This window comes from Caretta caretta, chromosome 15, assembly GCF_965140235.1.
Source record: "Caretta caretta isolate rCarCar2 chromosome 15, rCarCar1.hap1, whole genome shotgun sequence".
NCBI lineage: Eukaryota > Metazoa > Chordata > Testudines > Cheloniidae > Caretta > Caretta caretta.
This window is the reverse complement of record NC_134220.1, coordinates 13,126,177-13,151,524: the sequence shown is the minus strand read 5'-3', so window position 1 is coordinate 13,151,524 and position 25,348 is coordinate 13,126,177. Positions and strand designations below refer to the sequence as shown.

General features: G+C 41.8%; 1 protein-coding gene across 5 annotated transcripts in view; it reads right to left on the bottom strand.

Moving 5' to 3' along the window:
* Window positions 1-3,643: 3,643 nt before the first annotated feature.
* KLHL22 (kelch like family member 22) overlaps window positions 3,644-25,348 on the bottom strand; it is a 30,681-nt gene continuing 8,976 nt past the window's right edge. For 3 of the 5 annotated variants that reach the window (XM_048821867.2, XM_048821866.2, XM_048821868.2), the window contains exons 2-8: window positions 22,753-23,026; window positions 18,028-18,193; window positions 15,966-16,684; window positions 11,441-11,633; window positions 9,342-9,575; window positions 8,445-8,517; window positions 7,420-7,913 (exon numbers count right to left, since the gene is read on the bottom strand). In XM_048821867.2, coding sequence (XP_048677824.1) covers window positions 7,585-7,913; window positions 8,445-8,517; window positions 9,342-9,575; window positions 11,441-11,633; window positions 15,966-16,684; window positions 18,028-18,193; window positions 22,753-22,979 — 1,941 coding nt within the window. In that variant the 5' untranslated portion in view covers window positions 22,980-23,026 and the 3' untranslated portion in view covers window positions 7,420-7,584. Of the gene's footprint in view, window positions 3,785-7,419; window positions 8,518-9,341; window positions 9,576-11,440; window positions 11,634-15,965; window positions 16,685-18,027; window positions 18,194-22,752; window positions 23,027-25,348 lie in introns of those variants that run through there. The other 2 variants (XM_048821873.2, XM_048821871.2) reach the window with 2 other exon arrangements.

Below are 25,348 nucleotides of genomic sequence, written 5' to 3'. Positions count from 1 at the left end.
TACAGTTACAGATAAAAATTTAAACAAGTGCTGCCAACACTCACAAATCTATGCTATTTTGCCTGGGGCTGGAGCCATGCCAGAAGGTTCAGCCCTCTAGTAAATTTCAGCTTTGCCAGAGGGCCAAACACCCCCACTCTAATTAGCTGCCTTCCCCCCTGACCCACCTCCTAGGGAAGAGCAGCTGTTGCAGAAGGCAGACAGAGCTCTTCCCCCTCCCCTTCAGAAGTCAAGAGGATTTTTTGGGTAGGGGATGGATCAGCTGACACCATTATTATTTGCATTACTCTAGCACAGAGGTTCTCAAACTTCACTGCACTAAGACCCACTTCCAACAACAAAAATTACTACACAACCTCAGGAGGATGACTAAGACCTGAGCCTGCCTGAGCCCGCTGCCCCAGGCAGGGAACCCAAGGCCAAAGTCTGAGCCACACTGCCCCAGTGTAGGAGGGCCAAAACCCAGGGGCTTCAGCCCCAGGCAGGGGGCCTGTAGTCCCGCCACCCAGGGCTGAAGCTCTTGGGCTTCGACCCCGGCCCGAAGTGGTGGGGTCAAGCTTCAGCCCCAGCAAGTATAATGCCAGCCTTGGTGACCCCATTAAAACGGGGTCACGACCCATAGTTCGAGCAGCAGTTCTCAAACATCTAGAAGCAAGGAGAAAAGAAAGTCTGGCAACTGAGGACCTTGCTTACTCCTCTCCTGTGAAAAATGGGTTGGCCCTTGTGTTCCTCCCTATAATCAACATCCTCAGAGCTGGGAAGAGGAGAGGGGAGTGAAGAACACCTGGAGCTGAAACAAAGGTGGGACTGGACGAACAGGCAGACATGGGGACCACAATTAGAATTTTGGGGAGACGCTGGAAACTCTATACCATCAGATAGATAGAGCTCCTGCAGCAGGAGCCAAAATTACCCTACTCAAATTTAGGAGAGTTGGAAACACTAATCAACACACACACACACACACACACACGAGAGGGAGTTAAAAAAACCCAAAAGAGACCAAAAACACAATGTAATTCTTTTAAACCTGAAACATTTAAAATGAACAAAGACAGACTTGGGACAATAATTTTGTCGTTCCTACATTGGACCCTTTCTGCAGGACTCACTCCAACGTTAGGATCTTCTTTCTCTCTGAACCCTGCTCCTAAGAACTGGGTTGCAACATCTGGCAATTTCACCAAGTGTTTATATCCTACATTGACAAATGGTGCAAAATTTAAAAGTCTGTGATGGGAAATGGGATTTAAGTTTTAGACCCTTAACATTGTTCACATGGTTTAATATGGAAGATTTAAATCAGGCCTTATTTTAAAAAAATATTGTCCAAGAAACGCACTTACAAGGAATGGCCAGATTGTGATATCAAGGTCACAGGTAAAATTGGAGATTTTATTGCAAATTAGACAGAATGTTTCTAGGTACCTAAGGTACAACTGTCAACTTGTAATCGTCCAGGAGGAATTCAAAGCTTACTATTCATACATATAGAATTGCCAGTTTTGTGTAACATGGGGATCATATGTGAAATCCAAAACCTTATTTCAAATATAGAATCACACAACACCTTTAATATGAAATCTTCCCAAAGTACACCACTAACTTTGTGTATTGGTAACACTTCACCAACCACAGAAATACAACCATATCTAGGATAGAAAACAACAGCTGTTTAACGGCGTACAGCAGTACTAACAGAAATGATTAGGCCTGGAAGTGAAAAATGCCATTTTGAAGCTGCCTATACATGCAAAAACATTTCCTACATTTCTAAAAAAAGTTACCTATGTGTCATGCTTCAACTCCTAATGGTTTAAGAGTTCACATTCAGAATCTTTGTTTTATTCATGTACGGATAGTTTAGGTTGGACTGAGAAGCTCATAAAATTGCCTTACACCATTTGAAGATGGGTTTAGTCCTCTCAGTGTGATACAGCTGAAATGGAGATCAGGGGGAAGGGATAGTTCAGTGGTTTGAGCATTGGCCTGCTAAACCCAGGGTTGTGAGCTCAATCCTTGAGGGGGCCATTTAGGGATCTGGGGCAAAAATTGGGGATTGGTCCCGCTTTGAGCAGCGGGTTGGACTAGATGACCTCCTGAGGTCCCTTCCAACCCTGATATTCTATGATTAAACACTATCACATGCTAAATTTAATAATTTGTGTAGCTATAAATACTACTATTATATCAATACTTTTGAGACTTTGGGATGAAAAAGAATCAATGAAAGCTGTTTTTACAAACGTTAATAAATTAAGCTTCATCACTGTAAGGTAGGCAAGTATTAGTAGCCCCATTTAAACAAATGGAGAAAACAACATAGAGAATTTAAGTGACTTGTCCAAGGCCACAACAATTTAGCGGTATAGCCTGGAACAGAAAAGACAGCAGTGAAGAGTTCCTATTAAAATTTTACTGGGTGTTCTTCCCTTTGTTACAGTTTGATTTACTAGAAAGTAAATTTAGCAAGCCAATTATACAGAGACTGCTCCCGTTTTCTTTGGATACCACCAGGTTAAAAAAGGAACTGAAACAAAGCTGTCAACAGTAAACAGTAAATTTTATTATAACAGTTTTTGGTCTAGGTAGTAACATCTTTACTTCGTACAAATGCTGAATGGCTGGGACAGGAACTATGCTACAATTTTAATACTGCAAATAACTGAACTAACTTCTAACTTGCTTCTTTGGAGGAGTTCCAGAGAACACAACTTCCCATACAAAGGAGGATTTAAAAATCTAACAGATTTTAAAGCAATTACAGGTTTCAGAGTAACAGCCGTGTTAGTCTGTATTCACAAAAAGGAGTACTTGTGGCACCTCAGAGACTAACCAATTTATTTGAGCATAAGCTTTCGTGAGCTACAGCTCACTTCATCGAGGTGAGCTGTAGCTCACGAAAGCTTATGCTCAAATAAATTGGTTAGTCTCTAAGGTGCCACAAGTACTCCTTTTCTTAAAGCAATTATGTTCATCTGGTCTGACCTCCTGCATAAACACAGGCCATTGGACTTCCCTTTAAAATAACTCCTGCTTCAAGTCCAATAGCTGTGGCTAAACTAGAGCATATCTTTTTATAAAAGATCCAATCTGGATTTAAACAGAGATAGAGAGGGGATGACTTGTCCAAGATCAGCTAATAGAGCTGGGAGTTAAATCTATGCACTATTATAGCCCCACCACTGCTTGTTGTCTAGGCCTGTCAGCAGGGAGTGAGATGAAATTCACCATTTTGGCAGCAAACACTCAAAACACTTTGGTTTAAAGGAGAGTGGTTGGTTTTAGTTTTTGTTTTTTTAAAACTTTTAAAGTTTTGGTTTTCAGAGACTGAAAAGGGATATTTCAATTTTAAAAGTTGGATTTTGGGGGGGGGTAACAGGGGGGAAACAGTTCTTCTGAAACAAACACAGAAGCAGCAACAACCACTTCTCTTCCAAGTATGAACTTCTAAAATAGTTCTGTAAACAAATCCACTAACTGCAAATCCAGCCAAAATGCAAACTGTAGGGCCATAGGTTGTGTTAAATAACTAGGACTTCAATGAAAGTACCATATAACATTTATGTTACCTACTTTAACATAACAGGAAATATTATTGTTGGGCTTTAGCAGCCTGATCGGCATGACAATACTTACAGTAAATGCATCCATAGGCTCCAGGCTCAGCATCTCCTTGATTTCAAAATCATCTTTTAAAAACCATCCAGTCTCTGTTTTATAGGAACGCGAACAACAGGATGATTAAATCAGCAGCAAAGAAGTTATAAAGGCAGTTCAGCTTCTGTAACAAAGATCCAAACTATTCACCATCCTTTCCTCAATCTTTCAAAGAAAAACTCTACTCTCACCAAGTCACCTCTTCGCTTTCCTGGATCCTACCATTAGCTCCCTCTTATTGCACCAAATGAGCTTGCCATCACCTTCAAGCCCAAATATAATCTTGACTCTGCCCACATCTGTGCTCTTCCTTCCTTCCTTCCTACACTCACCTTACTGCTGCCTGTGCATCTTTAGTCCATTCTGCGATTGGTGCCTTCTGTCATGCTACTTCCCACAACTGAACCAGCCTTCCCTTTCCCCCCCTCCACCAAGTACCCTCTTCTGCTTCCTTCAAATTCCTCTTGTAGGAATCCTCCCTCGCACATCTGCCTACTCTAGAATTACCCTTCGCTTCTCCCTGTGCAAGATCCTTTGCAGCCAATTGGAGGAGCCCATGCTTTTCCACATTGTGGGATTGGGCCCATACATTTCCTAGGATTTGAAAGGTACAGAGAAGAGTCTTCTGTGATGGATCATAAGTACTTGAACAACCACTTCCAATTCTGTATTTTCAACATGCTGCAGAGATAGGCATAAGCAAAGCTCTGTTCTTAGCTCATGTAGCTTGTGACATGACACTCTGCTCTAGCTGCTATTACGATTACTGTGGCAATGATGGATTTCCTGATATTTTGAGACATCCTTAAAAATACGCAGAAAATGACACTGGGATTCCAAATGGAAGTTCTATCTACGGAACTTCATTACTGCGCCAGATACAAATAGACAACCAATGAAGTAACCCAGTTATTATTCTACTAAGCCTTGTAATGTATCAATGAGACGAGCTTTTGTGTTTTTAATCACTTGATGCTGATAGAAGTATTGCATTATACTTTTATTAGTCAGAACCATTTTTATAAATTTCCCCATTTCTGGATATTTCTTGTGCTACACCACTGTGTGTAATTATTGAATGCACCTCCTTATTGCTCCAAGATACAAGGCTGGCATATTCAGGAAATCAGAGGAATCAAATTTAATCACTGACAATAGGGTCAAACTAAACAACAGAATCCTTACTAGTGCATGCCTTCCCATAGGAAGAGGCAAGGGCTTTTAAAGGCAGGGTTCCTATGCAGTTCCTGGGACACTGTTCTTGATAAGAAACAGCAATAATGACGAGAATATCAATCTGTCCTCTCCTGCAGTTTTTTTGTGAAAGATGCATTATTTCCAGTAAACCAAAGCTACAAAGGACTTTCCATGTTCTCTATTAGATAGCCCTCTGACTTTGAAACTGAGATTTCATTATGAACTCATTCATTTGGAAAGATGCACTTATAACTAAAGTAAACCACTGCTGAATGACTAGCTTGGGTGAAAGTACACTAAACTTCTGTTACCTACTAACACAAAACACACACAGATAAGATGGGTCACACAGTATTACTTTGGATCAGACACAGTATGCACAGCTAAAAAAGGAATCATCATGGACACTGACAAGCATGTTGTCAATCCTCAACATTAAAGAAAAAATACCATCACAATATCTAATATGTTTACTTATGCACATGAAAGCTTAAGTTACCTGGCAACATCTAAAATCAGAACTTTTTACCAGCTGCTTCTTTAGCTCAGCTGAGGAACATTCATTTGGAACCTAGTATATTATTGTCTCACCTTGACCTCTTCTGTGAAATCCAAGAATTAGTCTGGTTTCAGAGTAACAGCCGTGTTAGTCTGTATTCGCAAAAAGAAAAGGAGTACTTGTGGCACCTTAGAGACTAACCAATTTATTTGAGCATGAGCTTTCGTGAGCTACAGCTCACTTCATCGTATGCTGTAGCTCACGAAAGCTCATGCTCAAATAAATTGGTTAGTCTCTAAAGTGCCACAAGTACTCCTTTTCTTTTTAAGAATTAGTCTGAAGACCTGCTTATTTGCAAATTGTATGCATTGCCCTCTACTGGTATATACAGGTAAATAAAACATGCCTCCACAAGCCTCACAAAGAATCATTAACCCCTTTCTATCACAAAAGAAGACAATAATATCACTTAAAAATACATATATAATTAGGATGCCACTGGTAATAATGCTTCTCCATTGAACAGAGAGTTTTTCAAAACTTATCACCTTACTTTACATTAGGTCTGAACTTTAAGAGTAGAATTCTATAAGAAGATACTGTAGCAAACCAATTAAAATACAGCACTTATTGGTGCACAGCAGGCAAAATAACAAACAAAAGATCCACATTTAACTTAGTCCCCTCATTTATTCAAAGCAGCTTTCTAGACACAGAATAGAGCCATTAATCTTCAATATTGAAGTTTGCCTATATTTTAAAGAGTATGTGTAGGTGTTAGGTTCATTATCTCCTGAAAGGGCCTTTTCTGAAGGGGCTCCTCTGTATGGTTTTCCTGGGTCTTCCTGCATAGCCCTCTTGCTTCATGTATTTAGCTGTATAGAGCACCCATTTCAGGTTGCAGACAGGGCCACTGACCAGGCTTAGGTCCAGGAGATCAAGGACTCTCAGTTTAAAATGAGTAGAGCTGAAAATTCTGCTCTGACCCAGAAAGTTGCATGGGGGCCTCCTTAATCTTTTCTAGAAATCCTGTTTACCAACGTGGAATCTTCTAGAACTATTTTACAAGTCATCCGTTTCCTTTACAAAGATTCCCTACTTTAAGTTAATGTCCACTGGCTTCCTCCAGTTCTTTATAGTGCCAGTTCTAGGTTCAATCTCCAAAGCCTCTATGTGATGGCATACTTGACTAACATCACATCATTCCAATTGTCTCTTTGATTCTGTCCCTTCCCCTCCTTCCACTTTAACTAGGGTATTATTTTAACACCTGTTTCCTAATGAACTGATAGAATTGGTTACCCTGTGCCTATTTGAAAGCAGGGATTACGAAGTTTTTGGATGTCATAAAGCACTGTGGCAGCTGCTAAAATTATTAATTTAGCATCAAGAAAGCTGTTAAAATCAGAAGTAAATGATTTTACAAACTGCCAATTAATAAAAGGAATGCTCTGTTATACAATATGTGTTTCTTGCTCTGGTGGTCTACCATTGCTTTCCTGGCACTAATCTAGCAAGTCCGGATCCTTGGACCAAGGTCATTTTTAATCCCTTTAGGGTATTTCTATACTGCCCACGTTACAGTGCAGCCACGGCAGCGCTGTGACGTGGGCAGTGTAATCATGCTTTATCGCCAGTGGAGAGCTCTCCCGGATAAAAAATAACCGCCCTGAATGAGGGGTGGTAGCTTTATCGCTGGGAGCTGCGTCAAGCGCTGTCTATAGTGGCGCTTTTCAGTGTTAAAACTTTTGTTGCTCGGGGGGGGGGGCTGTTTTTTCACACCCCTGAACGACTAAAGCTTTAGCACCGAAAGTGGCAGTGTAGACACAACCGAAGTTACCCTTGATTGAGGTTTTTTTCCTTCTTCCCCTTATGCCATTGCAAAACAGTCTCATCTCTTTTTCACTTTCTAAGCATATAAGTGAAGATAAAACAACAACATAACTGGGCCAAATTAGTTACTGGTGTAACTTCACTGACCATAATGAAGCAATGAATTTGGCCCCCCAAGTTTTAGATTACCACATTCTGGTGGTGGAAAAAAAACAATAACCAAAAAAAAATAATAAAAAGTTCCCACAAGGATTTATTATTTCATTTGTGAACAAATGGTATCTGTAAAAGTTCATCTGATTAAAGAGATTACCATAACCAGTACAAAGATCATTTTTCTAGAAGTCTTCCACCTTGTTGACAAAGCCTGCAGTATAGTAATTCAGAAGTGGGAGTCAGATCACAGTTTCTAAGCCTTTTATGAGGATGGCTGCATGCCCAGATGGGAGGAGGGTTTGAACCAACGTTCTTGCTGCGGTCACTGCTACAGCACTCACTCTCACTGTGTGACCTATACAGCGGACTACAACTGCCACAGGCAGACACTTGGTTGTATCTTCCTGGCCATTAGATTTGATGCTGACAGGGTCATTACAGAGGAACAAGGAAGTGATTTCATGCTGGAAGTTTGAAGCAAAGGAGCTAGCCAAGCTAGGTCTTTTGTGCTTCTTCTGTCCATGCTGTGGGTTGAAAAGAGGCCCCTTCAAAGGACAAAAACCTCTGCCTTTTTATTGAGAAAAAAAAAAAAGAAAGTTCTTTGGTTGCTTTCACACTGCTGCTTTGTGACAAATAGAGAGAATGCAGAAGACCTTTTGTACAGAACGTTTAAGTTTCCAAATGTTTAAATATTGATTCAACGTATGTTATACCAAAGACATTAAAAAGTTTCTAAATAATTTCCCAAGCCTTAATTTTCTTCCCTCCCTGAAAAAAAAAAAATCCTCGGGTCCTTAATCTTCACTTGAATTGTCAAATTCCTCCCAGTCTGACACACTCATAACCTCAGAGGCAAAGTCTGGGTGATGCTGTAGTCGCTCTGGGTTCCATTCTGGAGTCCACCTCTCTGTGTCCATTAGAATAGCCCTAGGCAGAGTGAGGACACAGGCAGCCAGCCCAGAAATATCATCCTCCAGCTGGGGACCTTCCTCCCAGCAGTCTCTCTCAGCTTCATAAATATGGACATAGTCCATCCGGATCCCTCGATTGTGGGATCTGCCCCCCAAGACATAGATTCTATTGGCTAAGACAGCAATACCTGGCTCTCCATGCCCTGCAGGTAGAGGGCATACATTTGTCCACTGATCAGTACTTGTGCTATAGCAGGCAACCTGAAAGAATATAAAGATGCAAGGTAACTTATTCCTGTAAAAAACATTTAAAATGTCTACATGTAATGGGTGTCTGCCATAGTGTACAATATTCCTATTACATAATGGGTATTATTTGTAAATCTCAAAGATAAATCCCAACATTGCTAACTTTTTCACTGCTGATTCATTTTAGTAGAAATATCTAACAAATGTGTTTCTCACAAATTCTATGCCACTACAAATGCTAAAACTCAATTGCTCCCAATCGAGTGCCAACACCTTCCTCAAGACACTGTCTAGTTATGCATTGCAAATACCAAAGCACTTGACATATCAAAAAAATGAAAGTGTGGGGATAGTGTAAAATAAATTGAATTAAAATCAAAACTATTGGATAATAATTGACTTAATTTCATATTATTCATTTAAAAATACAACAACTTTTTTAGTTTTAATGAAGCTGCTGCAGAGTTTCTAGTCTGCCACACCAGAGTGCTACAGAATTTAGATTTGCCTTGCTGGAAAATACCCAGAGCACTTAGTTGCTATCACCAAGGCACCGCCCAGTTGGATGTTCACCACCCACCACTGATTTTTTCTAAATTACAAGAAGCCAAAAGGATTAAGAGTTTTAATGTTGGTGAAGTCAGAGAGAATGCATGCAGGGGTGGGAGGAGTAAGTAAAGCACTGCAATGTTTGTCAGTTAGATGGAGGAGAGGCAGTCCAATAGTTAGTGTGTGGCTGGTAGTTGTGTTTTTATCTCAGTGGGAGGAAGGTATGACGACACAATGTGAGTGTCATATGTCCGGGCAGGAAAGAAATAGCCATGACATCTTCTCACCTGGTGAACATCTCTCCTATAGCCAGAGTCATTGTTGCTACCTCCCATCACGTACAGCTTTCCCAGAAGTGCAGCCATCCCATGCCAGGCACGTCTGACTGGACCATCAGCTAAGCTGTCCCAGCGGTCAGCCCCTGGATCATAACAGTGTAGTTCCTTCAAATAATCATCTCCTCTCCTCCCACATGAAATATACATCTTTCCATCCAGTGCTGCTCCAGCATGTGCATACACCTACATCATCACAAAAGAAAAGGCACAGAGGGGAATGACAGTTTTCATTTTTTGTGTTTCCTCCAGTATCAAGCACAGTAAGTAAGTATGGAATATATATCTCCTGGCAATACATGACATCAGAGATGGTATCTTCCTCTGATTACTTAGATGGCAACATTTGGAAGAATTCTGTGTATGCTGTTATTCCGTAGGTGTGAGGATCAGTCCTTGAACTGAAATTAAGTAGAATTTCTCTGACTCCTCCACAACTGCAGTGCCTTCATGTTTCTTAGTGCTCCTGAATTAGCACCTCTTCAATACCAGTGCTTTCCTCCCTTGCCTTTTTTGAAGCCCTGTGTAGAAATTAAGTCTTACAGAAGTTTTAGCAAGGTTATCAGAAAGGCAGAATAGCCTAGTGGATAGAACTTGAGCAAGTCGTAAGACCTGGGTTCTATCCCCAGCACTGATTTGTTATTACTGACCTCAGGCAAGTCATTTCACCTGTCCGTGCCTCCATTCCCCACCTGTAAAATGGGAATAATACTTTCGTGTTTGTAAAGCGACTTGAGGTTTTCAGATAAGAAGCATTGTGAAGTGGTTTTATTTTGTATTGTTAACCTGCTACAAAACTTGTTATAGTAGGATTCAGCATACTTTCTTGAAAAGGTGAATTAGAATTTTACTTCTCTTTCCTAGCCAAAATTGTCATCAAGAACTTTTGCATGCAGTTTTTAATTACGTCCTCCTTGTTTTGTGACAGTCTCTTAGAGACCTAAAAACAACACTTCTTGGCTGGTTAAGTAGAAAACTTAGAAGGATAAATACTATGTAAGTGGCTGTTCAGTGACTTATCTCAAAAGAGCGCAGTGCTCTCAATTTAGTTCACCAAGAGCTGATGGTCACATCACATAAACCTCCACCACCAGCACCCTTGTTTGATGTTCATATCACATAAACCTCCACCACTGGCACTTTTGCGTGCAGTCTCACAACAGTGGCCAAGGACTGAATGGGCCATAGAGACTGACTTACCCTATCACCCTAGAGGTGGTCCCTTCAGATCAGGGCTGAGACGGGGGAAGCTTGCACTACTGCTGCCCATGCTGTATCCATTCTGGGAATAAACAGAGGCCTTCATTCTCCAAGGCTATGAAGCAGGCACCTTTCACCAGCATGAAATTAAATTTTAATTTTTTTAAAAAACAATAATAAAGTTAACATTTACGGGGGGAAAACTAGTAAGAAAAGAGGAAGACAAGTATCTAATTTCAATGGGAGGTCATACGAACATTGTCCCTGGTACTCATACACTTAGGGATTTTTTCCCTCTCTGCCCATATCAGTTTTGGGCTTGATCCTGAGACATATTGAGCACCTGCAACTCTGACTAAAACTGATGGGACTTGTAGGTGCTCAGTACCTCTCCGGATCAGACCCTACATTATTTAGGAACTACTTTTCTTTGGAAAGTATAATACAAACTTCCAACTTCTATGGAGCTGCCATTTGAGAACATACCTCTCAACCGTTCTCACAAAGAGGTATACTGGCTTAATATTACATCCAAACTAACCTCTGTCATGCACATAGGATGTTTACCTTGATGGTGTGCAAATGCAAAATTAATTTCTCAATATGACTTAATTTTTAAGGCCTAACATTTTGATTCAGTTAGAGAGAACATACACAAAGAAGCAGATCCAGTGATATTTTAAGCATCCGTCTTACTATATTTTGTCCCATACACAGAGGTCACTGACAGCCACAAGAATTTTTGCAGATTGAGAGGTATGCTTGAGAAAAGTAGCAAAAAAGCATTTAGGAAAGATGACGGCAAATATTAAGGGAGCTTATTAGCGTTTGCTGGCATGTGCATTCCTTACCTCCTTCCTCAGCGGTGCCATGTATTCCCACGTGTTGGTTTTTGGATCATACCTCTCTACTTCCCTTAGGTCTTCATGATAATCTCGCCCTGCGACAGCATATATATATTTGTCCACAACACAGACACAGAGGTCAGCATGCTCTTGCTGCAGGGACTGGATCTGGAACCATTTGTTGTGTCGTGGGTCATACCTTGCAAGGGAATATGATCAAACTGGGTTACCAACACAAATCTACCACAGGGTACTGAGACGTGGACACTATCATTGCTGGAACATGGGTCAGCACCACATACATAGATTGAGACCAATGCATTCTCTTTGGCCCAAATTCAGCTTCGCTGTAAGGAGGTGCAATTCACTAGAGTGAAATTTGGCCATTCATATCAAAATATATTTATCAGCTAAGTTTTTATTGTATTTTGAAGGAGAATGCATAAGCAAATATTATCATGTTGTACACGTCTACTGTTTCCAGTATCCTTTGCACCACTGCCAGTCTACATACCATCAACCTTGTTAGTTTGCAATCATTCCACAATGTAAAAATTGGCTAAAAATAGCACAAAGTTTGTACCTGGGAATTCGAGAGGCCAAGAAGGACATGAAAATTTGGAGCTTCTTTGATTTGTTCAGATATCTGCTGGTAAGAGGGTACTGTGACACTCTGCAACCTATATTCTTCATAGTGGTATGAATATAATGTAATTATGACAACATTATGATGCACTTTGTACAGAATGTGTCATGTGAGGTCTCATTGGAAAAGTTATGATTTGCTGAATAGGATTATCCTATTTGTATGCATGTATCATTTTTGTATCTGGAGTTATGAATATTGACTATGTATCTGTACTTCAAGTGTGGTTACACCTGGTTGACACCCACTAGGCAAGATGCTTCCAGTCTAGACGGTATCAGAGGGGCCGTGTTAATCTGGATCTGTAAAAGCGGCAAAGAGTCCTGTGGCACCTTATAGACTAACAGATGTTTTGGAGCATAAACTTTTGTGGGTGAATATCCATTTCGTCAGAAGAAGAACTGGGTATTCACCCACAAAAGCTTATGCTCCAATATGTCTGTTAGTCTATAAGGTGCCACAGGACTCTTTGGCAGTCTAGACAGCTGATTGTGAAGGGCCTATTCAAGGTAATGGGCCATTAAGGAAAACAATAGGCTTTGGGAGAAGCTTATCCCCCACCTGGTGAGCCTTCCTGAGAATGCTGCAGACAGCCTACAGATAAGGGCTGCTATGACTCAGCAAGGCATGCAAGGGCATATGACCAGACCATGAGATAATGAACTCCGTTTTGGTACCTGTATTTTTCCACAAACTGGGCTGCGAACTTAGCTTGGAACAAAGAATTCCTACCATATGGAAAGGCTATAAAAAGATGGGGAGGGACATCACTTCTGGGCCTCACTCTCCACACAAGAGCACACCTGACGAACAAAGACTGAACTGTGAGAGGTACTGGTCCCAGGTTAAAGGGATTCTAGCCTGTGTTTGGCAACTTGGTGGACTACTTGTATCATCAGTGAGGGTGAGATATTGCTGATTCAAATCCTATCTAGTATATTAGGCTTAGTTTGTGTTTTTGTTTAATTTTCCTAGGTAACCAGCTTTAATCAGTTTGTTATCACTTAAAATCTCTCTTTCTGTAGTTAATAAACGTGTTTTAAGTTTTATCATAACCACTGGGTTTCTGAGTGAAGTGTTTGGGAAAAATCTCAGCTTGGTTATAACACAGGCTTGTTGCATATCTTCCTCACAGCAAGAGTGGAGTGAACGCTATTAATGAGCTTGCACTATACAGATCCCTGTGCAGTGCAAGACAGTATAATTCTGGGTTTATACTCCAGTAGGGGTGCAAGGCTGGGGAGCTGGGAAATTGGCTGGTGCTTATATATATTAAATTCTTGAGTAGCTTAGGTAAAGCACTCAGGTAACTCAGTTGGGTGTGTGGCACCACCTGCTGTTGTGTTGGGTGATAACAGTCCCCGGAGAGGCTGGCTGCGTATCACCAGAGCAATGTGAGAAAGGCCAACCTAGCTGAATTGTTAGGGGGCACAGTGGTTCCAGACTGCACCCCAAAGGGTGACAACCCCTTCACCAAGGGAAGGTCATGCCTGACTAATCTAATCGCCTTCTATGATGAGATTACTGGTTCTGTGGATGAAGGGAAAGCAGTGGATGTATTGTATCTTGACTTTAGCAAAGCTTTTGACACGGTCTCCCACAGTATTCTTGTCAGCAAGTTAAGGAAGTATGGGCTGGATGAATGCACTATAAGGTGGGTAGAAAGTTGGCTAGATTGTCGGGCTCAACGGGTAGTGATCAATGGTTCCATGTCTAGTTGGCAGCCGGTGTCAAGTGGAGTGCCCCAGGGGTCGGTCCTGGGGCCGGTTTTGTTCAATATCTTCATAAATGATCTGGAGGATGGTGTGGATTGCACTCTCAGCAAATTTGTGGATGATACTAAACTGGGAGGAGTGGTAGATACGCTGGAGGGCAGGGATAGGATACAGAGGGACCTAGACAAATTGGAGGATTGGGCCAAAAGAAATCTGATGAGGTTCAATAAGGATAAGTGCAGAGTCCTTCTCTGCACTTAGGACGGAAGAACCCAATGCACAGCTACAGACTAGGGACCGAATGGCTAGGCAGAAGTTCGGCGGAAAAGGACCTAGGGGTGACAGTGGACGAGAAGCTGGATATGAGCCAGCAGTGTGCCCTTGTTGCCAAGAAGGCCAATGGCATTTTGGGATGTATAAGTAGGGGCATAGCGAGCAGATCGAGGGACGTGATCGTCCCCCTCTATTCAACATTGGTGAGGCCTCATCTGGAGTACTGTGTCCAGTTTTGGGCCCCACACTACAAGAAGGATGTGGATAAATTGGAGAGAGTCCAGCGAAGGGCAACAAAAATGATTAGGGGTCTGGAACACATGACTTATGAGGAGAGGCTGAGGGAACTGGGATTGTTTAGTCTGCAGAAGAGAAGAATGAGGGGGGATTTGATAGCTGCTTTCAACTACCTGAGAGGTAGTTCCAGAGAGGATGGTTCTAGACTATTCTCAGTGGTGGAAGAGGACAGGACAAGGAGTAATGGTCTCAAGTTGCAGTGGGGGAGGTTTAGGTTGGATATTAGGAAAAACTTTTTCACTAGGAGGGTGGTGAAACACTGGAATGCGTTGCCTAGGGAGGTGGTGGAATCTCCTTCCTTAGAAGTTTTTAAGGTCAGGCTTGACAAAGCCCTGGCTGGGATGATTTAATTGGGTATGGGTCCTGCTTTTGAGCAGGGGGTTGGACTAGATGACCTCCTGAGGTCCCTTCCAACCCTGATATTCTATGATTCTATGAACCCATCACAGGTACTTCAACCTTTTCAACTTTAGCTTTCACCCCCTAAATATCAATTCCAGATAAAATACTGAAATCTTAATTACAGGAGCAGCCTGCATGCAATGGCAGGAACTTAAATTCATCTTGCACGTGACAAACACAAGAACTGGACTAAAACCTATAAAAATCACTAGTTTGCAGACAAAAGGATGTTGTCAGACACAGGACTTGTAATACACCTGTTTAGCCACATAGTGGGCATTAAAATCTAGAAAGAACGCCTGATCTCAATGGAACTTAAAAAAAAACAACCCAAAACTGTTACCAGGCTCAACTGTGATTTTCTAACTTAAATTTTAAGACTTTTTTTTACGTTATTTAGTTGTGCTTCAATCTTGGGAAGTAGCAGGATGCTCTTTAATGGCATTATACACACCAATTCAAAATAATCAACTGATGTTACAATTGTGTTTAAAGTGTTTCACAGCTGTGCTCCTTAAATCACTTGCCTTTTATATCAGATTCACATATACTACAACTTTGAATTTTTGATCATCCTAATTCATTGCTGCAGACAATCATTCTGACATTTCCCCTCTGTCTAAGAAGGGATGAAGAGTTCTCTCTTCAGAAACAGTTAACAAGCTTCCATTCCTGCCCTATTCAGGCAAACACACAAAACTTCACGCTTACATACAGTAGCACGGCTGACTTTGAAGCACTCTACAAACATTAACCTAATAAAGCCTCACAACAACGCTACAGGGTGGTAAATATTATCCCCATTTTACAGATGAGAGAAATTAAGAAAATCAATCGAGGTAACAGAGGAAGTTTGTGTCAGAGCCAAGATCAGGACACAGGAGTTCCTGGCTCCCAGTCCCATGCTCAGAACTCAAGAATAATTTTACCACAACTCAACAGAGCTGTTGTGTAATGTTGCTACATTTGCTTTCCCCCTTGTGGTTGATTAGCAAATGAAGCATGCACATACAGAAAGCTTCCTCCTTTACAATCAGGTTGGTCTTCCTTAGTCCTTGCAGTTTCTTTCAATGAGATCTCAATACAATTCCCAACTTTTCTGGCCAGCTATCATGTGCACTGTGAAAGTGACTGCCCGACTCAGGGAATGGTAATTGGCTGGTAAAAAATAATGATGGCAGAAGTAGTCTCCTCTTACCTCCAACACCTGGACTCTGCTCGAAAACCTCGTACGTTGTTATCTCCCCCAATCAAGTATACAAAGTTGTTGAAAACAGCAATTCCTTGGTTGGACATTCTGGGGGCTAATGCAGCAGTAAAGTGCCTCCACTCTCCCAATATGGGGTTCAAGAACTTGGCTTGGTCACTGAGGGCTGTGGATGGAGTGGAGTGCATCCCTCCAAAGCCCACTACACAGTGGAACTCTGACCTCACCTGTGTCTGTGAGGTTTGAAGCATGGGCTGAAGACATTCATTCTTGTGGTACATTAGTGCATCGGCTACAGTCTCTCTTAATGGACATGGGCTTAATTTGTCATGGAGCCTTTGCAGGATCTGGAGCTCCATCAGGGGGAAGCGGACTGTTTCCAGTAGCTTAGGAGGCTCCATCAGTGAGACCTGATCTGTCTCTACCTGTTCTAGGGTGTAATGATACAGAAGCACCCCTTCATAAACCTCATTCTCACAGTTGACCTCCAAGAGGTTGCTGCTCAGTAGGGAGTAGACCTTCTCCAGGGGTAGCTGGCGGTATATCTCTGTCTTTGAGAAAGCTACAAAGTTCTTGAGAATGTAGGAGTCCAGCTGCTCGCTCAACTGATTCAAGTCAAAGAGGTCAGCTAATTTGTATACATCCAAGATGTTCTCCTCATCCACCCAGGACATGAGAAAATCACAACAGAACTTAATGACTTCTGGAATCTACAAGAGACAAAGCAGATTGTTTATTTCAGTAAAAAAAATTCTTCTCTTACACTGGAGAGACCAGAGTTATAGGAGTACGGAAGACCCAAGCTGAGGAAGTTGTAATAAATTGCAGGGAACACCTGTCACCAAGAAGGCTGACAGTGGTCTCTGGCTGTTATCAGTACTGCGTGGAAATAAAAACTGATAGATTAATGGAGTACTGTTGACCATAGCTTTCACCAAAGATGACGTGAATATGATCCAATGTGAGTTTGTAGATGAACAGAATATAGTTCTTCTGTTTCCAGACAGATTAACCAGTGTGCGAAAGGCAGACGCACAAAAAGGCACAACAGGATAGTAAATTGGGCTGTATCATTCAAATGTAGAGGAAACCTTTTGCAAGGAAAGCTAATGTATTTTATGTAGTTTACTGAGTACAATATGACATTGCTTCTGGACACCAGGAGATAGCAGGAAAGTTCTTTGCTATACATGACAAACTTCTGTTGACTCCACAAAGGTTAATAGAGTAAATATCTAGTGAGTATGTAATCTAATATCACAGCATGTACAGTGTAGGAAATAAGAGAAGCAAAAACTGTCTTCATGGCAAAACAAGAGCCACTGTAGTTGTATCAACTGGGATCGTAGTTCCACCCATAGTGGGTCTGTGAATCAGCCTTTATACTGTAGATGAGAGCCTGAGAGGCTGCAGCACCAAAACAGTTTCAGAAGAAGGAAGTTAGGTCCTTTAATGTAGATCATAATGTAGGAACTCTTAACAGAATCTCCCCTCAGGAGTCACTAAGCAGGAAAGGGGTTACTGAGCACATTGGGGAAGTCAACCACTATAAAAGAATCACACTCTGGATAAAATGATGAAAAATTATAAATAAAAACATAAAACTACTTATATAAACAACATATCCATCCATCCAAACCCAGTTTATATACATCTCTAGCTACTTACAAAGCCCTGGTCTACACTACAAACTTATGTTGGTATAACTACGTCACTCAGGAGTATGGAAAATCCACATGCCTGAGCAACATGCCTAACCCCCAGTGTAGACGGTGCTATGTCAACAGGAGGGCAGGTGGAGTAGCCCTTTCAGTAAGTGCTGCAGCTGCACCACTGCAAGTGTAGACAAGCCCTTACTCCACAGTTTAGAGCATTCAGAAAAAAGTTCTAGTCAAATCCATATATGTAGACAGAAAAGCCCCTGCCCCTTTACTCCTCCTCTATTGTGTTTGTTCACCTCTTCAACCTCTCCCATTTATTCCCCAGAGTGTCCCCATTCCTTATTTGTCCCATTCCTCCCTGTGTCTTCTTGCTCCATCTCCCAATCCCTCACCTGAAGTTGGCAGGCGGCAGTTAGCGTTTCTTGCACATTGTTCAGGCTGAGTTCCAGTTCAGAGGTGTATATGAAGTTCAGGATTTTACACATAGCATTGTAGGAGACTCCATGAATACGAATCTCTTCCTGTTCCATCTCTCTTAGACCACCAGCAAACATTCCTCTGCAGAAAGAAAAAAGGTACACGCTACACTGGAGACGTACCAAAGCTATGTACAGTTCAACCCAGCTTAGCCATATTGTTCTGGGGACATCCAAAACACTCGGTCAGATGGGTAACTGGACAGATAGCTTTGCAAAGCCTCCATGCCTGTTCCCAAATCCCGTACTCCAGGAAATACGCTGAGGAAGCGTTGCTCTTTCTACAAGCCATTACCCTCTGATCCCACTGAGGGTTACCAAAAGAAACTACACCATTTGCTCAAGAAACTCCCTGAAAAAGCACAAGAACAAATCCGCACAGACACACCCCTGGAACCCCGACCTGGGGTATTCTATCTGCTACCCAAGATCCATAAACCTGGAAATCCTGGATGCCCCATCATCAGGCATTGGCACCCTGACAGCAGGGTCTGGCTATGTAGTGTTAGGATATAGATATTCAGGCCTGTCTGTAAAGGCCTATACTCTAAGAATTTAGGTGTATTCCTATCACTTGGCTAGTTATAGAGGTACAAAAGAAAGAATCAAAATCACTGTCTGCTGGTGTAAGGGCCTTCTCTTACTGTGACAGTCTGAGGCCCTGTTCTTAGGCTAAGGCCTTTGGCTAAGCAGCAGAGGCAGCCATAAGCTAGGAAGCGAACAGTCACATCCTCACATTCCAAACTAGTCACATTGAAATAAGGTCAGGTTTCAGAGGAACAGCCGTGTTAGTCTGTATTTGCAAAAAGAAAAGGAGTACTTGTGGCACCTTAGAGACTAACCAATTTATTTGAGCATGAGCTTTCGTGAGCTACAGCTCACTTCATCAGATGTATGATGTATGAAGTGAGCTGTAGCTCACGAAAGCTCATGCTCAAATAAATTGGTTAGTCTCTAAGGTGCCACAAGTACTCCTTTTCTTTTTATTGAAATAAGGTGCTATTGGGCTGTTAGGCACTATCAGGACAGAATTGTATTCCCATCACCTCCAGAGAAAGGGAAGTGCCTAGAAAATGTAAAAGGAAACTTAGTTTGATAGCATCCTGTCTGGCAAGAACTCACTTATCAATAGCTGGGATGTGAAATCCTCACTTCCGTATTGTTTTGTCATTATAGTTCCCACTTTGCTATTGTTTGTCTGTATAATCTCTGTCTGGTTCTGTGATTGTTCCTGTGTGCTGTATAATTAATTTTGCTGGGTGTAAACTATTAAGGTGGTGGGATATAATTGGTTACATAATCATGTTACAATATGTTTGGATTGGTTAGTTAAATTTCAGGAAAATGATTGGTTAAGATATAGCTAAGCTGAACTCAAGTTTTACTATATAGTCTGCAGTCAATCAGGAAGGGAGGGGATGGGTGTGTGGGTGGAGAGATGGGAACAGGGAATGGGGGTGTGGAAATTGGAATCATTTTTGCTAAAGAGGGGAAATGGGAATGGGGGTAAGGAAATTGGAATAATGTTTTGCTAAGGGCAGGAATGGGAACAGGGACACAGGTGTAAGGCTCTGTGGTGTCAGAGCTCGGAAGGAGGATACTAAGGAAGGAAACTGGAATCATGCTTGCTGGAAGTTCACCCCAATAAACATCGAATTCTTTGCACCTTTGGACTTCGGGTATTGTTGCTCTTTGTTCATGCGAGAAGGACCAGGGAAGGAAGTGGGTGAAGGAATAAGCCCCCCTAACAGATTGACAGAGCCAGAAGAGTACCCAGAAGTCACCTACTACAGGACAGGCCCAACAAAGAAAATAACAGAACGCCACTAGTCATCACCGTCAGCCCCCAACTAAAACCTCTCCAACGCATCATCAAGGATCTACAACCTATCCTAAAGGACGACCCATCACTCTCACAGATCTTGGGAGACAGGCCAGTCCTTGCTTACAGACAGCCCCCCAACCTGAAGCAAATACTCACCAGCAACCACACACCACACAACAAAAACACTAACCCAGGAACCTATCCTTGCAACAAAGCCCATTGCCAACTGTGTCCACATAACTATTCAGGGGACACCATCATAGGGCTTAATCACATCAGCCACACTATCAGAGGCTCGTTCACCTGCACATCTACCAATGTGATATATGCCATCATGTGCCAGCAATGCCCCTCTGCCATGTACATTAGTCAAACTGGACAGTCTCTACGTAAAAGAATAAATGGACACAAATCAGACGTCAAGAATTATAACATTCAAAAACCAGTCGGAGAACACTTCAGTCTCTTTGGTCACTCAATTATAGACCTAAAAGTGGCAATTCTTCAACAAAAAAACTTCAAAAACAGACTCTGACGAGAGACTGCTGAATTGGAATTAATTTGCAAACTGGATACAGTTAACTTAGGCTTGAATAGAGACTGGGAGTGGATGGGTCATTACACAAAGTAAAACTATTTTCCCATGTTTATTCCCTCCCCCACCCCCCACTGTTCCTCAGACATTCTTGTCAACTGCTGGAAATGGCCCACCTTGATTATCGCTACAAAAGGTTTTCCCCCCACCCCACCCTGCTCTCCTGCTGGTAATAGCTCACCTTAAGTGATCACTCTTGTTACAGTGTGTATGGAAACACCCATTGTTTCATGTTCTCCATGTATATAAATCTCCCCACTGTATTTTCCACTGAATGCATCCGAAGAAGTGAGCTGAAGCTCACGAAAGCTTATGCTCAAATAAATTTGTTAGTCTCTAAGGTGCCACAAGTACGACTTTTCTTTTTGTGAATACAGACTAACACTGCTGCTACTCTGAAACCTGTCAAAGGTTTTAGAGTGCATGTTATAAGCCTTTGTTTTTAAAGAAGTTTAAAATAGCCGTTGAAGTGTGCTAGCCTAATAACAGTGCTTTATTGCTACAAAGGACCCATGGATTCAGATGCCATTGTGTTCTCTTCCAAAAAGGGGTGGGGTGATAGAGAAGTGAGTGCACTCAGTTCAAAGGTGAACAAGCCCATTAAATGTCTACATTGCAGGTCTAACAGACTCTGAAACATGTTTAAGCCCAATTCCCCCTACCATCCACACAAAGCCCTCAGTCATGTGCCTATATGTTCTCAGCACATGCGTTTGATGGCTCATCCAGGGATACTGGTATAAGCCCTTGTCTCACTGTACCACACATCTCTGCCCTCCCACTTTGTGGCAAAGACACAGCTAAGGGTTCATGTGGCTAGATTCAGATTGAGACAGTCCATCAATGCTATCCCACAATTCCTGGGGCCTGTGTGTTCTGGCCTTTCTAATTCCCAAGCTCCTACTCACCTCCCATGCACCATAAGCAACCCCAGCTTCCAGAAATCAGAACATCAGAAATTTGTCAATGCAGTGACTGTGTGGACAGGGCATGGGGCATTCATACCACTGCAGTATGCACGCTCATAAGCAAGTTTGACAAGCACAGCTTTGCAGGAATGGATGGCTGGACACAGGTACACTATGCAGTGTAGACATACCCTTAGCTGCTAGGAAGGGAAAGGAGTGCTTCACATCATTCAGCTGCAACCTACCCCAAAGCAGTGTCGATGGGGTCTAAGGAAGTCCCATGCAATCCTTGTCTAGAAAGATGATGGCTGTTACATCAGGATTTGTGGGTTGAAGAAGTAGGAGGTGTTTGAAGGAAACAGAATCTTCAAGTGCACCATCAGGAATGCAAAGAAACCAATTTGCTCTAAATGTGCTCAGAGCTGAAATCTGGGAGTGTGTGTTTTGGATCAGTGTGGTATTACTCCAAATAAGACTGGTTAAAACAAAAAGGCTTGTCCCACTTTTGCGTGCCACTCACTAGAACTAATGTGGTTTTGGAACTGAAAACTTCCGGGACATTAAATCTATGATGCGAAACATGACTTTTCATTATTTTTAATTTTTAGCAACTAAGGGCTGCTGCAACTCCCCTGAAAATCAATAGAAAGACTCCCATTGACTACATCAGGAGTTGGATTGCCCCTCCCAAGTTACATAAACAACAACAGCATGTAGGACCACTACTTCCCACAACATGTTTTATAACTTGCTATGTATTATGAAATTACTGTAACAGGCCAAATCTCGTTGGTGCCAATAGAACTTTAACAGCTCTGTAAAATGACTGTGTCATACTTCTAACAAATGGGGCACTTATAAAACAGGGAACACTATGTTCCTCCAGCTACTATGGGTTCTGAGTGAAATGGAGGCACCTGGAAGCAAAACTCAATGTGGAGTAATGAGAGATTAGCTTTATTTTGAAAGTCATACAAAAGAAAAATAAAAAGAGACAAATTAAATATTTTAAATGCATTCAACGCATCTTAAGGGTCTGATTTTAAATGCACAAGGATAAGGATACTCCAAGATACGGCTCAATTTCTATTTCTTTCATTCCTCTGTGGGTAGGCCTCCAGATTGCAATGGGCAGGCATTAAAGTGTTCTGAATAAAGCATGGTATGCCATATGCAACATAGTACAACTTGGGAAAGGACGAGGAGTCCCAGGGGAAGAAAGATGGAAGTACAGACACAATTTTTTTTTTTTCCTTGTTCGAGTCATATTGAGAAAGATGCTGATTACAGATTCACAGTGACACTGGACTCACCTGAAATAGTCACATGACGCAGCTAGAAGTATCCGATGAGCTTCAATAGGTTTCCCTTCCACTACCAGGACTACATCAAAAAGGATACCACTATCTCGGAGAGCTACCAGGCCGCTGAGTAAGGACTGGGAGTGCTCTACACTGCGGTAAGTGTTGCTGGTGCACTGCTGGAGGGAGGGCTCCAGGGGAGTCTTGCATGGCTGAGTCAGCTCCTGATCCTCTGCCATCACAAGCAGAAATTCTCAGTACCTCACCAGTTATAGCAAGAGGAATTCTGTGAGACAACAAAAATAGCAAATGTTTGTGTTTGCTGATTAACAGCGTTTTATCTGTTATCACAATCAGCAAAACACACAAACCCTTAAGTACAATGGAGAGACCTTAAAACAGGGTTCTACCCCAATGAGATTATTTTGGATTTACACCAAGAGCAGAGTTTGGTGCAAAATGTCACTTTCATTTACCAAATTCCCAGCTGCACAGTGTTCTTAGATACCTTTGCTGTAACAGAAGCTGTAAATTGAGTCTCCATCTTTAGTTTACCAGAGTACATCAAAGGGCTTGTTTTGTTGTATTTTTTCTTGTCTTTGCCTTTTTACATTAGCTAAGCACATTTCCACAAATGCCCCTTCTTGGCCCAGGGCTAGGGTCCCTACACTCACGGCTAATCAAGGAAAGGAAGGCACTAAGGCATTTGGAGACCGTACTGGCCTTTTACAACCTTGGCTATGAATGTTCAGTGCTGTGAGAGCATGCTTTTGCTGTCAAAATTAGTAACCTTCTAGAAAAACAGCACTAAAGTAGGAATATAAAGACAACTTTCAGGAAGAACTGAACTTCTAAACAATTTCCAGTCTCTAGAATCAGTGGAACATTTGAAAGGGAGAAATCTCCATGATACAATATTGTCTAAACTACATTTACGCTCACAGCTCTATATTTTACTATATAGTATTCACTGCAAAGTTATGCTGAGAAAATGTTAAAGTTGCAAATTGCATAGCTAGGCAATCAAGAGTCAGGAAATGCCAAAGTTAAAACTGACCATACAACTTCAACTGTCTTGTGCAATACAACAGACATTAATTATCCAATCACAGACTACTCTCAGATGCAAATACAGGTTCTTCCTACTCATAAACTGCAACACATATGCTCACATACCCACATTATGCTCATCATCATTTGTAGTATGCTGTAGAGATTTTTCTTAGTACAAGTTCTGTTTTCTATATCAGAGGTTCTCAAACTGTGGTCCATGGATAGTGGTTCACCAGTGGTCCACAAGCTCAATTCAGGTGGTCTGCGGATAGTTCCCTCTAAGGTGCGCGCTTGGGCGGCTGCACACGAGAGAATGAAGGGCCACCCACCTAATTAGTGAAGCTGCACAGGCATGGCTCCACTAATTAGGTGTCTGGACCCTGGAGAAGACGCACATATAAAGTGAGGTGGTAGCCTTGGGGGTAATAGGCGGCAGGTGGGAGGGGACAGTGGGGTGAGAAGGAGGGGGGGGGAATTTGGGATACACAGGGCTGCGGCAGCCAGAGAAAGAGATGACTTTCCCTGCTCCAGGGCAGCTGCTGGGGAGAGACAGCCCTCCTTCCCAGCCTCAGCTCTGTGGCGGAGGAGAGAGAGGGCACATCCATCGCATTAGAAAGGTAAGACTACGGATATTAAAATATCAGCTGTGTGCTTTTATTTGTAGAACAAAAAAACGTTAATTATTATGAAGTGTTTTTTTTATATAGCGCTTTTATCCAAAGCGCTTTACAATAGTTAGCTAACGGTACAAACTAAATTTAGAAAGACCATTAAGTGGTCTGCCGAGACCCTCAGCAATTTTCAAGTGGTCCGTGGAAAAAAAAAAAAAGTTAGAGAACCACTGCTAGAGATCATAAGGAAAATCTTGGCTCCAACGAAGTTAATGGCAAAACTTCCACTGAATTTACCAGTGTTTACATTACTATGCGACTTTTCCCTTTTTGTGTGTGTGTGTCTCTCTCTCTCTGAACAGCAATATATTATTGTAATATAGTAGTTCACAAAATGTTTCTCAGAAACACACCATAATGGAGTTACCTTAAAAGTACGAATTTCTTAACAGTGGCTGTTGTACGGAGATGCTTGCCCAATATTTCTCTCTCATGTGACCTTTCCCCAAACTATAAAATTACTATATGATAGTTTGCACTGTGTTCTTGAGCGCTACCTTGTAGGCCACGCACTGGGCATTAATGCATAATAATGGAATTATAAATACAGAAAAAATGCTAAATAAGCAAAAGTCTTTCCAAAGCTTTTTCATAAGGCCTCAATGTATCTTTAAGAGTTCAACTGCTTCTGCTATTTATTCCTCCTTACAGGTCATGCTCGCCTGTTGTTTTTAACATTATAATTGTCACAGCTTCTACTTAGGATGTCACATGGATTCTGACAGACAGCGGCCGCAACTGAACTCTGGTATAAAAACAAGCACTTTTTTTTAACCATCTCTTTCATAAAAAAGATGAAAGAATGACAGAGAAAAGTTGAACTTAAAAAGGACCCTAAAGATTCTGTGAGACTGTGCAGGTTTTTAAGCAGTAGGTAATTTAAT